Genomic DNA, 15,428 nt, shown 5'->3' on the forward strand with positions numbered 1-15,428 from the left:
TGTTAACTTCCCATCCTTCTTTGCTTTAATATAATACTTTTGCCTACTGGCATTGGCAAGGTGGTTCAGGAGAAAAAGACTGAGAGACTTGCAGATGTATGAGGCATACAGTAGGGGCCCGCTAATACGGTGGGTTAGGGATCAGGCCCCCGCCATAAAGCGGAAATCGCTGTAAAGTGGAACCCATTGACTATAATGGGCCGCGTCGCGTGAAAATGACACAAAACGCCGTAAAAGCGCAAAATCGGCTTTAAAATGGGGGATTTCCCCGAATTGAAAGCCGCTGCATGAGCGAAATGCCGCAAAACGGAACGCTGGTAAGTGGGGCCCTATTGTATACTATAGAAGATTGATCTTATCCTACTGAGAGAGTGGCATTGAAGTTAAACGTGTGACTATTTCTGAAATTTAAAAATGTCCAAAATATGTAGAGAAGCTTCTGCCTATGGGCTTGAATCTAGAGAACCTTTGAGTGGAACTTTGCTCATGAGATATTCCTGCAGGCAGAAGAGGGGAACAGTTTTCACTGATTCTCCCTGCAGCCCCCTGTATTTCCTGAAAATCTGCTCTGGTCTAGGTAACCCTCTAGAACAGTGTTTGAGTGGGGGTTGCAGAGGGAAGGCAGAATCGGAGAAAATTGTCTCCACCAGTTGGAATCTCTGCTGGAACAAAAACCCTTCTATAAATGGAAAAGCAAATTTGAATGCAAGCCAATGACAATTCTGATGTCGGACCTAAAATGACATTCGTTGGGAAATTCTTGGACAATACACCTGCAAAGAGATTGGAATAATTCTGCATTTAGAGATTCTGCTGAGAGATAAATAAGAAATTACCAGTTTCTTTTTCTGTGCAGTTTATATAGTTTTGCTGTACTGCTATTATGTTTTGTCCTAAAGTAACTCTTCATATAATTTTGTTTTAATATTGTTATTATTTATTAAATCTGTATCCCGCCGTTCTTTCCAAAAGGATCCCAGGGTGGCAAACAAATGATAAAACAAACAAAACCTTAAAAACATCTTAAAAACAATTCCACTACAGATGCAGGTTGGGGAATATTTCTCCTTAAAAGACTTGTTGGAAGAGGAAGGTCTTCCATAGATGGCAAAAAGACAACAGTGATAGCACCAGTCTAATATTTAAGGAGAGGGACTTCCAAAGGGTAGGTGCCACAACACTAAAGGCATGATTCCTATATTATGCAGAATGGAGCTCCTGATAACATCATATCTGCAGGAGGCCCTCACCTGCAGAACACATTGATCAACTGAGTATATAAGAGGTATGGGGGGGGGGGAAGGCAGATTGGTACACCAGCCTGGAGCTGACACAATGGATTGGGCCTGAATTAGGCCCAATGCCATCACCTGACGGCAGCGGGGCCAACTTAGGATCCAACAGATTCTTGGCTGGCTCAGCCACTCTCTTGGAACATCCTGTTATAGGGCTGCTTTCAGGAAAGCTTTTCACAACAGTACATCTACCTGCACTTTTGGAGCAAGACTGATGCAAAGGGGGCTTGAAGGGCACTGCCCAGAAGGAGGTCTTCACCAATGGAGTGGCACTGCCACTCTTCCATAATGGCTGGTAGGGCCCCAAATTGGTACAAAGGGGGTTTGGACTGCCCTGCCCATGACATTTGTAGGTTTCCACTTGCTCCAGTATATAATGGATAATGTGCCTGACCACAATACATTTCTGAATAAAATCAAGCTACCTAGAAGTGTAAAATGTATTCTACATCATTAAAATCTAAATATAACAAAACAATTCAGCGTTCATTCTCTTGACTTCTGTTTCTGATTGCTTGCTGGTATACTGTCAGCATCTGTATTGGAATTGCTTTTACATGTGTTAATTGTTATATTGTTTATGTGTTCACTGCCCTGGGCTCTGTTGGGAAGAACAAGATATAAATTTATTAAACTACTACTACTATTACTATTTATTTATTTATTTATTATTTGATTTATATCCCGTCCTTCCTCCAGCAGCAGCCTAGGGTGGCAAACAAAAGCACTAAAAACACCTTAAAACATTATAAAAACAGACTTTAAAATACATTAAAACAAAACATCTTTAAAAACATTTTTTTAAAAGCTTGTAAGACATCTTTTTTAAAAAAAGGTTAAAAACATATTGTTAAAAAAAGGTTTAAAAACATATTAAAAAGCAATTCCAACATAGCCACAGACTGGGATAAGGTCTCAACTTACAAGGCTTGTTGAAAGAGGAAGGTCTTCAATAATAGAGATGGTGCCTGTCTAATATTTAAGGGTAGGGAATTCCACAGGGTAGGTGCCACCACGCTAAAGGTCCATTTCCTATATTGTACAAAACGGATCTCCTGATAAGATGGTATCTGCAGGAGGCCCTCACCTGCAGAGCTCAGTGATCGACTGGGTATATAAGGGATAAGATAGTCTTTCAGGTATCCTGGTCCCAACCTGCATAGGGCTTTGTACACCAAAACTAGAACCTTGAACTTGGCCTGGTAGCAAATGGACAGCCAGTGCAGTTATTTTAGCAGCAGGGTGACATGTTGGCGATACCCTGTCCCAGTGAGCAGTGAGCTTGCACAGCCTCTCCCAATTCAGATGTTATAGAGAAATATAGCTGGGTATCATCAGCATACTGCTGACACCTCACCCCAAATCTCCTGACAGCCGCTCCCTAGGGCTTCATATAGATGTTAAACAGCATGGGGGACAAGATGGTACCCTGTAGCACCCCACAGCCCCCAAAATGCTATTCTCTGAAAATGACCTTGGAGATAGGATTGGAACCACTGTAAAACAGTGCCTCCAATACCCATCTCACCAAGTTGGCCCAGAAGGATACCATGGTCAATGGTATCAAAAGCTGCTGAGAGATCAAGTAAGAGTAACAGGGTCACACTCCCTCTGCCCTTCTCTTGATAAAGGTCATCCATCAGGGTGACCAAGGCTGATTCAGGCCAAATACAGGAAGATGAGCTATGTAGCTCCACCGAGAGTATCTGGATTAAAATTAATGGGGCAAGGAATAAAAGGAATGTGGTGCTTAGAGTCTACTACCGACCACCCAATCAAGGAGAAGACGAGAATGTAACTTTTGAAAAGCAAATTGCCAATGTTTTGAGGAGGCATGATGTAGTAGTAATGGGGGACTTCAATTATCCCGATATTTGTTGGGAGACAAATTCTGCCAAACACGGCCCCTCCTAGACATTTCTGACTTGTGTTGGAGATAACTTTCTCCTACAGAAAGTGGAGGAAGCAACTAGAGGATCAGTTATCCTTGACTTGATTCTAACCAATAGAGATGATTTGGTGGATGAAGTGGCAGTTACGGGAATTCTGGGGGAAAGTACCCACACCATAATTGAATTCTTGATTTTAACATAAGCAAAAGCTGAGAGTAGCCATATGCGCACCTTAGACTTCAGGAAAGCTGATTTTAAAAAACTCAGAACAATTGTAAGTATGGTTCCATGGCAAGTGACCCTAATGAGAAAAGGAGTCCAAGATGGATGGGGGTTTCTAAAAAAGGAAATTCTAAAAGCGCAATGGCAAGCAATTCCAACAAGGAAAAAGGGGGGGAAACAGCAGAAGAAGCCATGTGGCTTCACAAAAAGCTTAGAGAAGACCTGAAAACACGAAATACACATACAGGAAGTGGAAAGAAGGCCAGGCCACAAAGGAAGAGTACAGGCAGGTATCACAGAATTGCCGGGATGGTGTCAGGAAGGCTAAAGCTGAGTATAAGCTGAGGTTAGCGAGGGATGCTAAAAGCAACAAAAAAGCTTTCTTCTGGTACGTCCATAGTAAAAGGCAGAGAAAAGAAATGGTGTACAGCTACTCAGTGAGGATGGCAAAATGATGAACAGATGACAAAGAAAAGACAGAAGTGCTCAATTCCTACTTTGGCTCAGTCTTCTCCCAAAAGAGTGTCAATGACCCTCCCGGGAAACATGAAGGGGCAGTATTGGAGCTTAAGATTGATAGACAAACAGTCAAGGAATACCTAATCACTTTGAACGAGTTCAAATCTCCAGGGGCCAATAAACTGCATCCTAGAGTATTGAAGGTGGAAGAACTCTCAGAACCTCTGGCTATTATCTTTGAGAAATCATGGAGGACTGGTGAAGTGCCGGATGACTGGAGGAGAGCTAATGTTAACCTTATTTTCAAAAAGGGCAAAAAGGAGGAACCAGGGAACTACAGACCAGTCAGCCTAACATTAATCCCTGGAAAATCTCTGGAGCTGATTATAAAGCAGTCAATCTGTAAGCACCTTGAAAACAATGCAGTGATTACTAGGAGCCAACATGGATTTATGAAGAACAAATCCTGCCAAACTAATCTTGTCTCATTTTTTGATCAGGTAACCTCCCTTGTAGACTGTGGGAATGCTGTGGACATAATATATCTCAACTTCAGCAAAGCTTTTGACAAAGTGCCCCATGATATTCTGATTAGCAAGCTAGCTAAATGTGGGCTGGATGGAACAACTATCAGGTGGATCCACAGTTGGCTCCAGAATCATATTCAAAGAGTGCTTATCAATGGTTCCTTCTCAAACTGGGCATAAGTAATGAGTGGGGTACCACAGGGCTTGGTCCTTGGCCCAGCGCTCTTCAACATTTTTATTAACAACTTGGATGAGGAGGTCCAGAATATGCTTATCAAATTTGCAGATGATACAAAATTGGGGGGCACAGGTAATACTGTGGAAGACAGAAACAAAATTCAAAGGGACTTTGATAGGCTGGAGCATTGGGCTGAAAACAACAGAATGAAAATCAACAAGATAACTGCAAAGTTTTACACTTAGGAAAAAGAAACCAAATGCACAGATATAAGATGGGGATATGACATGTGAGAAGGATCTTGGAATTGTCGCTGATCACAAGCTGAATATGGGCCAACAGTGTGATGTGGCTGCAAAAAAGGCAAATGCTATATTAGGCTACATTAACAGAAGTATAGTTTCCAAATTGTGTAAAGTATTAGTTCTCCTCTGTTCAGCACTGGTTAGGCCTCATCTTGGATACTGTGACCGCACTTAAAGAAGGATGTAGACAAACTGGAACAGGTTCAGAGGAGGGCAACAAGGATGATCAGGGGACTGGAAACAAAGCTGTATGAGGAGAGATTGAAAGAACTGGGCATGTTTAGCCTGGAGAAGAGAAGACTGAGGGGAGATATGATAGCACTCTTCAAGTACATGAAAGGTTGTCACACAGAGGAGGGCCAGGATCTCTTCTTGATCGTCCCAGAGTGCAGGACATGGAATAATGAGCTCAAGTTGCAGGAAGCCAGATTTTGACTGGACATCAGGAGAACCTTCCTAACTGTTAGAGCCATACGACAATGGAACCAAATACCTAGAGAGGTAGTGGGCTCTCCGACACTGGAGGCATTGAAGAGGCAGCTGGACAGCCATCTATCGGGAATGCTTTGATTTAGATTTCTGCATTGAGCAGGGGGTTGGACTTGATGGCCTTATGGGCCCCTTCCAACTCTACTATTGTGTGATTCTATGAATACCACAGCCGAGATGGCCTCAGCTGAGCTGAGTTAGAGAAGTTGCCAGGCAGTAGGGTGGACGGTACATCAGCAGCAACCCTACTTTACTGTCTACTTGGCCCAACACCAGGCACAGGCCCTCACAGCCAGCTCCAAGACAGAGTGGTTTCCTGGTGACAGAGATGGAAGTTCTGTAGACCACAGCAACTCCTTCCTCCAGTACCTGCAGCCTGTGCTGGTGTTGCACCGAGTATCCAGGTGGGCAAAGCTGGGTCAGATCAACTCCTCCCAGCTCACCCCTCCAGGTCTCAGTAATGCACACCAAATTGGCACTTTCAGCCATGATCAAATCATGGATGAGTGTGGTCTTATTGTGTACTGATCTTGTGTTAAACAACAACACACACAGGCCAGTGGGCACAGCAGATGAGCAACAAGGAACCCATCCATGAGAGGAGTGGCAGCAAGGAACAAGGTGTAGATATCCCTGTCCTCGTTTTCTATGGTAATTCACCACCTCCCCATGGCTATACTTCCCTCTACCCGTGATCACTGAAATTGGGGTGGCATCACCCATGTCCTTCCTTATAAGACTCCTCATAAACGCCTGATATGGACCCGACAAAAGCCCACCAACAAAAACTACCTGAGCCAATTATCCCAGTAGGCCTCTGCGAGAATTAGGAACAGTCAGACCTCCTGAATATTTTTCACACAGGGCAGATCTCTGTCTCACATCCAGGGAGGGCCAGCCTTCTGCCAGTTACAGACTCACTCTGAAGGCATCTGGCAACTTTCTCCTATCATTCAGTACTACAATAATACAGGTTGGGACTTATGGGAGTTGTTGTCCAAAACATTTATTTTTATTTTATTTTATTTGATAAAATGTATGTACCACTTGAATGTAAAGACTTCTAAGCAGTTTACAAAAAACATGAAAATTACCAATAAAACAGTTAAGAACAAGTAATGAAAAACATATTTAGAACAATTTAAAACAGCTACTAACAAAAAAAAACAGATTGACATCTATGTGTCTGGATAGGCTTATCTAAACAAAAAATGTTTAAGCAGGGACCAATATTTATTTATTTATTTATCTTGTGGGCACCAGGCTGATAAAGGCTGCTTTAGGCACATTTTTAAAGAGGTGAGACCGCCTTTCACTATGTCTGATTTTGTTACTGATCATGTTAAATTATTTTAGGCTCTTGGAAAATTTCAGAAAGCTTGGTCCCAGTTTACAACAGCCATTTATATTGATCCTACATGTCACATTGCTTATGATGGGCGAGCTGTAGTCTGTCTTCAGATGGGTGATACTTTTGCTGCCTTTCAAGATACAAATGCTGCACTGAAGGTAAATACTTGCTCTGTTACTGGTCATTTAAAGAGTGTACTTCCTTGCTTGTAATTTATACCCTTCCTATCAACTCTGTCTTCCCATATCTTCAAATTCCTTATTGCTTACCCCTTACTGACCTCCAGTTGTGTATGTACACTCAGCCTTTCTCAGATTGGCATGTGAGACATCCACATGATGGGTTGATTTGGCCAGGCAGGGACCCTGTGACTTTAAGCATTGGTGCCCTGGGCTCTTTCTAGAGGAAGGGAAGGATGATGATGATGATGATGATGATGATGATAATAGCTGTAATATATCATCGTCCCTCTGGTTTCCCTCCAGTTTTTCATTCCTGCCTTTGCCCAAGCAGACATGTGTATGCTCTCTCTCCTACTTCTGCTCCATTTGTTTCCCTCATCTTTCTCTTTCTCTGTTTTCTGTGGTCTGTTGTTCCTTTGTTGAGCTATTTAACTTGCTTTCTCCTCACCCCCAAGAGAGAGCTCCTTACCTTTCCCCTCACTCCTCTCCACTTCATTCTTTCTGGCTAACATGGTAATTGCAGGCGGAAAACCCCCCAAAAGAAAACACCCTCCAATCTGAGAAACTGGTTTTCAGCCAAATGGCTGGTCAGAAGGCTTTCAGCAAAGCCTTTCCTGAGCCTCTCCTGATCATTCTAATGCTTGAATGCCTCCCCCACAGAGCCTCTCTTGATAACTAGAAGGAAGGCCACTCAACAGGCAAACTCTGCTGCTCCCCTCCTTAAGTTGTGGGGCATAAAACAGGCCACCAAAATACTTCCCCCCCAGCAGAGGCCACTGAGCAGAATCTAGTCCCATTGGAGTGAGAAAATGAAGGTCCTCAAATGGAGTATTAAGAGGTGGCCCTGTGCAAGTAGGGTGTGGTTGTAGATGTCTCACCATGTCAGCCAAAAAAGGTTATTCATGGTAAGTGAACCAATGTTCCATTCTCAGACTGGCATATGAGACATCCACATTATGGGACTTACGAGAGCTAAGTGATATACCCAAAGAGCAGCCTCCTGTCATAGGGGCCAGACTTGCATTCAGATGTGACATAGTTCAACCTAGCTGTTTAGAAGTTGAGTGCTAATGTCTCAGACTCTGAATACTGCCTCAGGCAAGCCAGCCTATTCTGTTCTCCAGATGTAGTTCCACCAACTGGATCTGTCCTGAAGGCCCTTCATAAGGTAAGGCCACAAGAACTAACTAAGTTGCAGAGAAGCAGGAGTTAAATAATTGTTAGCCTTTTCCAAGAAAGGCCTTGACAAGAGCCTCAAGCCCAGTTAGCTGAAATGTCAGGCCACTTGTCTCTCTACTACTTCTATCTGGGTTCAAACTCCTAAGCCAACATCCCAATCTGAAATGCTTCTTCAGAGGGAGTCTCACTTCTTAGCCCTCTAGTCATGCTCTGTTTCCCAACCTGGCAATTCCATGTGGTTCTCAAGACACTTCTGCAACATTCTTTTGAAACTCAGATTTCTGTCTCTTAAGTTGGTTTTTTTAATTGTAATCACCACAGCACCCATTCATCCCAAAGGTCAATTTTGCATTTCACAGGGCCAGAAACTGATTCTACAATCCATCTGTCCCTCAATGTATTCTTTATTTATTTCATTTATTTGAGAAATTTATATACTGCCCCTTATAAAAAAGGCCACAGGATGGTTTACAATGCAACATAATGGAAATGCATACAATACAAAAAATAAAAACAACGCAGTTTGTAATAAACAATGGTTAATGCATAACACTAGGAAAAATGAGCATAATACATAAGGAGCAATACATAATAAGCAGCCGTGTCAAATTATTCATAATGTCAACCCAACAATAAACTCCACAACTCAACCCCTGAAAAATCCAAGAGTCTAATATGTTATTGTCTACTTATCTCAGCTTCAACTATAAAACATAATACCTATTTAACAACAGAATATGAAGAATAATGATGGAAGAGGGGGAATTTGCAGTAGCATACAAATACTTTACTCTGTACAAAACTAGCTCTTAATCCCACTCCCACAATATGACAACTCCTTCCAGCTCTCACCTGGGAGCTTTTCTTTCCTCTCCTAGTCTCTCACCTTCAGAGATATCAACTCCCCGGCCTCTCACTCTTTCCACCATCTATCTGCCACTTACTAGAGAGTAAATATGACACAAGGTAGAAAGGCTTTCAAGATTGACATCTGAGAACTCAGTCCTTCAGATAGTTCAACCACAGATGGCCCTGTAATATTTCCATAAGAGGTGTTTCCAGGGGCAACACCACACTGTAAGCTTTTTAAAATCCTCATAAATAATCTCATCACTTCATGAGGAGTTTGAAGGATTCTCTTAGTGGAGGGTCCTGTAGCTGCCTGGTCTTGTGTTTTTCAAAGTTTTTCAGTTCTTTGACCCAAGGAACTCCTGGAACATGCCCTTCAGTAGGGTTTAGTTCTCTGTACAATTTATGTAAGTTTTGTATTTTTAAATTTCATTGTACATTAATAATGATACATAATAATGAGTTAGCTTAGATACAAATTAAGATGCTATACTATATTTCTGCCTGCACCTTGGCAGCAATTCAATAAATGAAGTGTATACTTTAAAGCTAAAGTTAATTTGCCTTTACTCCTTTAGTTGACATATAGTCCCTTTGGAGAATATTTGAAATTTTACTTGAAATGTTGAGGCCTAAAAGAAGCTTCTGTCTCTATTTCTTAAATAATAAGAAAAAAAGTCTCCAAGTCCTCTATTACTCCCTTCTATCTCTTTGACAGTAGTTTAAATGTAGGGCTTATTGGCACTGCACAGATTCTAATGGTGCCTAATATTCTGCTAGGACAAACAGTGGTTGAGTAGTTCCATCTTGCTGGATAAGCTTCTTTAACAGATAAATGGCTGAGTTCAAAACATTCAGGAAGGTTATTGTTTAAAGTTACTGGTGTCACCTAGGTATGTTTTCCTTCACAGTGTAGATTCAAGGTAAAACCTTGTTGCATTCTCTGAAAAACCTGAACTCCCTGGACCTCAGGATACTGAGTGGGTATCTCCTCTAACCCAGCATTTAGGTTGCAGATCAGATACTTAGCAAAAAACAAACGCAGGTGTTTACTTTGTTTTTTGAGAGGCTATCCAGCAAGGGAACATCCTGGTCTCTGTGAATCTCGGATGCATATATTTAATTTTCTCTATTCCAGAAGCTACACAGAGATCTCAGAGGGGCTTGTGGGGGCATTTGCCATTAATGTAAGTTTCCTCCATTCCAGCTTTCTTCTGCTCTTTCTGCCAAAGCTGATTGCATCTGCAGGCAATTCCCATTGAACTATATTTTCCTAAACACTGCAACTACTTCTGCTTAGAAACTCAAGGGTACTCAGGTGACCCTGCAATATAGTACTTGTGCGTTTTCTAGCACAGCAGTAAAATATTTTTCAGGTTCCATGCCTCCTTGACAGGAGACAGTAAAGACTTCATATTGATTCCAAAAGAGTGGCTCTTGTACAGTTAATGTAACCAGAGGATTATGGAGACTGATATATCCTCTGTCCTCTGGGCCAGATTTCCCTCGCATTGGTGGTAAAATACACCAGAGTCCATTTTACATGGAGATTGTGGGCAGATTTGGTCACCTGGAGGTTGTTCTGCTTTCTCCCCAGCCACCTTCATGGTGAGCAGGTTTTTCCTCCAAGTTCTGGACAGAAGGAGTGGAAGGCATGAGCATACTCATATTCAAGAGTTCTTTGAAAGATGTTTGCAGAGGGCGAAGGAGGTGTTTGTGGCTGCTTCTGGCCATGCACAGAGACTGGTTTTTCAAGCTGATGGTTATGGCTCAGGAGAGTATGTAGGAATCTTCTAAGGGTGCGTTCTCCACCTAGGCCAGGGTGGTTACAGCTTTTTGTTCAGCTTCCAGACCCAGAAAGCAGAAAGGATGTATACTCTTAACCTGGCCATGAATTCTACTGTATGCTTCCTGCCCCCTCCTTTCTGTCATTGGCCAGGATTCTATGCAAGATCCACAGCAAATCGATCATTTTGATCACCACCTGCTGGCTTCACAGGCATTGGTTCCCATCCCTGCTATAGATGGCATTTCTTCACATATGTTCTTTGTTATCTTTTCTGTACATACTCCTCACTGGGATCCATCTTGGAAGCTTTGTCACAGATGAAAAAATGGAGCGAAACTAGAGAGAGGACAATATATTAAAGTTTAAAATTACATGGTCCCTGCCACATCAGGACACAGATGCCTCACATGCCAGCCTAGAAGGTCCATTTACAGTAAACGATTCTCAGCAACTGGTATTCAGAGGCATACTGCCTCCAACAGTGGAGGTAGAATGTCACTGTTATTACTAATAGCCGAGTAATACATCCTCATGCATACATCCAGTCTGCTGCTGTGCATAAGGATCTCTGCTTTTAGGTCATAATTTAAAGCTAACCATCCAGATTAAGATATTACTTTCTGTTTATATTAAATATGCCCTTTATTAATTTTATTCTTACAATTTTATTTTTGTTTACTGTATTTCAGATAACTACAAATGCAGAGTTGCTTACAAATCGAGGTGTCATTAATCAGTTTATGGGATATTTGAATTGTGCTATGAAAGACTACCATCAGGCTATTACCATTGACCCTAATTATGCTTTGGCATATTTCAATGCAGCAAATATCTACTTTCTTAACAGGCAGTTCTCACAGGTCTGTATTCTGTGCTCACAAATTTTCCTGAACTCTTTTCCTTGGAATGATTCCTAAAGTAATTTCAGCTAGAAACAGATTTGTAGCACAATCCTTAATAAAGCATGTTAGCCTTTAAGCTCAAGGACAGGTGACTCACCTGCCTGATTTTTCCAGATGACTGGAAAGATCACTCTCCAGGTTTTTGGCTGGAAGGCAGAAGGGAGGATTATGCTGGATCCTCAGACCATTTTGCCCATATGGAAGTACCATGGAGTACTGGGTAGGTGCTTGCCCTATACCAGTTATCTGCCTACTGACCTTTCAACAGCAGCAGCAACAAGTGTAGTATCTGGCCAATGCCAAACTGCAGGACCATGGGTCTGCTTGGATGTGTTCACACCATACCCTGAGAGTTGAATAGGGTTTATGTGGGATTGTTGCCCAGTTCTTAAATATCCCATGGTGTGCTGAAATAGCTGTTTTTGTGAGAAACAAGACATACCCTGAAATTTAATCAATATACTATACTTCAGTAGCTATAATAAGGTTTATAATCAGTTTTAACTTGAAATAGGCAGCTGATAATGGAACTATAATGTGTGTAAATTTTGTAATAGTGCATAACACAGATAGAATGCTAGTTATAATGTCTTACAAAAAGTTTTGTACTGTTTTGCCTTCAGATTCCAGGAAAATACTGAGAATTTCAGTGAACCTCAGGACCACTGAGTAACTTAGTAACCAAATATGTTAGGATGCTTATAGATAACAAGGCAATTGTTTTGGCCAATATTATTGTAGGGCTAATCCTATTCCGTAATGATTGTGTATTATCTAGTCCCCATGCCAAGGGGAAGGTAACCTTTTGAAAGAAAAGGCAGTCCTCTTCGGCACCCATCCTGTGTCTTGCCACTGGCATTGTTGCTGCTGCCTTCTTTCCTTCAAAAAGTCTATTTGTGCACATCAGCATTGCTCTATGTGTATCAGGTGAAACTGATAGCCATTTCTTCCATTTGTTTCCCTGGAAGTCCAGAAATGTTCACTGTTGAAATGGAGAAAAACTTTTTTCAATTTCACCACTACTTTGTTTTTTTAAGTAATAGTAATGGGAGGGGCTGGATGGGTGCTGCTGGAGCTAGAGACATGAAACATTATTTTATTTGTGCAAAGTGTTTATTAATTGCTTCATATTTAAACATTTTTGAAGTGATGTGTAACAAAACATTTTATAAAATCACATGTGAAATATATAGAAAGCAATATAAAATATAGTTCTGTGATTTCATAAAAGTGGCATAAGATATGCCTAGGATCGCTTGTCTGAATAAAAACATCTTCAGTTATTTCAGTCACCTATCAACTCACAGACTATTCTTTTGTCCCAGATGAGACAAAAGCACTATAGTCAGTTCACACCTGATACTACTATTCTGTAACTGCAGGGGAAGTTTAAAATTTTGCAATAAATCAGCACTTGAAAAAAATGGGACAGCAGAGAAAACATGGAAATGCAGTTGTTTGGGAATTATATTTCTCTGAATTCTCAGGAATAAATGGAACTATAATGAGCAAATGCTGCAATTAGTAGGGAAAATTACTAGAATGAAACATAACCAGGCTTGACAGTTCTCTTGAATATTAAGTTAAAATAAAGAACATTTCACATGTTGCTAGTGGTTTCATTAAATAAAAGTAATAAGCAATTTCAAAAGGTGTATACTATATCTTTTATTTATTTTGATTTTATTGAATTATAAAGAACATAACAAACAAATACAGTTAGGGGATATGCATCAAATGTTTGATTTCATTATCACATTACAAATCCCTCCTTTAGTATAAACAGTTCAGCAAAGTCAATACAGGAATATAATTTTTATAAATCAGACAGGATATCCAGTTTTTATACACTGTTACAGGCAAATAACTTTTGAGATCATTTGCAGTAGCATAAGTGATAAACTTCTACCAAATAGTGTAGAAATGTTCCATGTCTTTGGATCTTTTCAAGACTTTTAAATTTTGTGTTATTTTCTCAGATATTGCCAGATGCCAGACATTGTTATACCATAAAGACAATTGTAAATTGTGAAATGTCTTCCATTTTTGAGCAATGGAAATTTGAGCAGATTCCAACAGCTACATTAATAATTCCTTTGAATGAATATTTACTGTCTGATCATCCAGCATGTTTAGGTGTATACATTTTATTCCTTTTTTTAAGGCAAACGACTATTATTCCAAGGCACTGATGCTTGATCCAAAAAATGAATCTGCATTCTTGAATCGAGCTATTACAAATACTCTGTTAAAAAACTTTGAAGAAGCAAAAGCAGATTTTGAGAAGGCAATTTGCCTTTCTCCTTTCTCTGCAGCAATATATTTTAACAAGGCAAATCTCTACAGTACATTACAGCAATATGAACAAGCTGAGGAGGACATTTCAAAAGGTACTTATATATATATAGATATGTCACTTACTTACTTTCCTCTTTATTTAAATAGCAAAGACTCCAAATGGACTTGTAAGTGATCTCTCTGATCCAGAATGGCAAATCTGTGCAGATCCAAAAATACTGAATGAGGCAGGGATCTAGGTGTGCATGCACAGTGCTCCTGCACAATCATGCACAGCTGATCAGCAATGCTAGGTTTGACTGATTAAAACATGTTAGGAGGTGGACAAACTGATTATCAGTAGCTCCTTTATCTCCCTTTCACACATGCAGAAGTAGGCCGTCTACACTGTCAAAGCTGTCAACACTAATAATCTGTTCAGTGGGGGGAGATCCTTGCATGCAGCAATTAACTGCTGTGTGCAGTGATCTCTGGATCAGGTCCAAATGGGTTTATTTTCCTGCCTAATTGCTTTTAAGTGCCATGTTAATGTTATAGAGCATCCCACTCCTGGAGATTGACAAAATCGCAGTCCACTGCATCTTCTGGAAACATTGCAAGACCTCTTTAATTGGATTTTTAGTTACTGAGGTTACGCTTATATTAATGTATTTAATTCTCTATAACCTATGACACAGGCTAAATACTGCACTGGCAGCCCAAAAAATCCGTGCAAAACATATTCAGGATTGACCGTTGAGGGGACTCTGGGCGGTTATTTTATTCTCGCACAGACCAGGCCTTTTAGCATTTAATTGATTCCAAGTGTGGTCCCCGGCCATTAAGTTTTATTGTCTTGCTAATTTTAAATGGATCGTATTGGAATTTTAGTTTTATATGTATTATTGGTGTTTATCCTTTTAAAATGGATTGTGTGTTGGTTATGCGATGGCCTTTGGCTTTGCAATAAAGTATACTACTACACTATAAATTTTGTGTATCCAAATTAATCAAGTTCCTTACAGATGAATATTTAGCATATGGTTATTATTTACTCTGAGAAGTCACTAATAAAAATACTATCTTTTTACAGCACTGTCAATTCAACCATATGATTCTCTGATGTATAAGCTCAGAGCTGATATTCGTGGCAAGATGGGTTTGATTAAAGAAGCTATTGCTGATTACAGGAAAGCTATCAGTATCCAAGAACTTATCAGCACTGGATGAAAATATATTTTTTGATATATAGTTACACGATAGCTGATATTATGGTCACTTTTCCTGTTTATTTTGAAGATCATTTTTTTGCTGCTATATGCACTGTTTACACTAATGTTTTGTATTTGTTGTCACAATTTATTTTATATTGTAACTATGAATTTCTGTACATATTTTATTTACAGAACCGAATAGGAAACATTTAATGAAAAGAACAATGAAAACAATCACTAGAATATTCTACAGAAAATATTTAGTAGGGTTATTAGAAAAATGTGAATGATAGGTTATAATTTTGTTTCTCCACTTTT

General features: G+C 40.2%; 1 protein-coding gene across 1 annotated transcript in view; it reads left to right on the top strand.

Moving 5' to 3' along the window:
* TTC6 (tetratricopeptide repeat domain 6) overlaps positions 1-15,198 on the top strand; it is a 136,323-nt gene extending 121,125 nt beyond the window's left edge. The window contains exons 18-21 of the mRNA XM_061612809.1: positions 6,724-6,876; positions 11,407-11,577; positions 13,784-14,009; positions 14,990-15,198. Coding sequence (XP_061468793.1) covers positions 6,724-6,876; positions 11,407-11,577; positions 13,784-14,009; positions 14,990-15,126 — 687 coding nt within the window. The 3' untranslated portion in view covers positions 15,127-15,198. The remainder of the gene's footprint in view (positions 1-6,723; positions 6,877-11,406; positions 11,578-13,783; positions 14,010-14,989) is intronic.
* Positions 15,199-15,428: the final 230 nt, after the last annotated feature.

The sequence above is a fragment of the Rhineura floridana genome, chromosome 2 (genome assembly GCF_030035675.1).
Source record: "Rhineura floridana isolate rRhiFlo1 chromosome 2, rRhiFlo1.hap2, whole genome shotgun sequence".
Taxonomy (NCBI): Eukaryota; Metazoa; Chordata; class Lepidosauria; order Squamata; family Rhineuridae; genus Rhineura; species Rhineura floridana.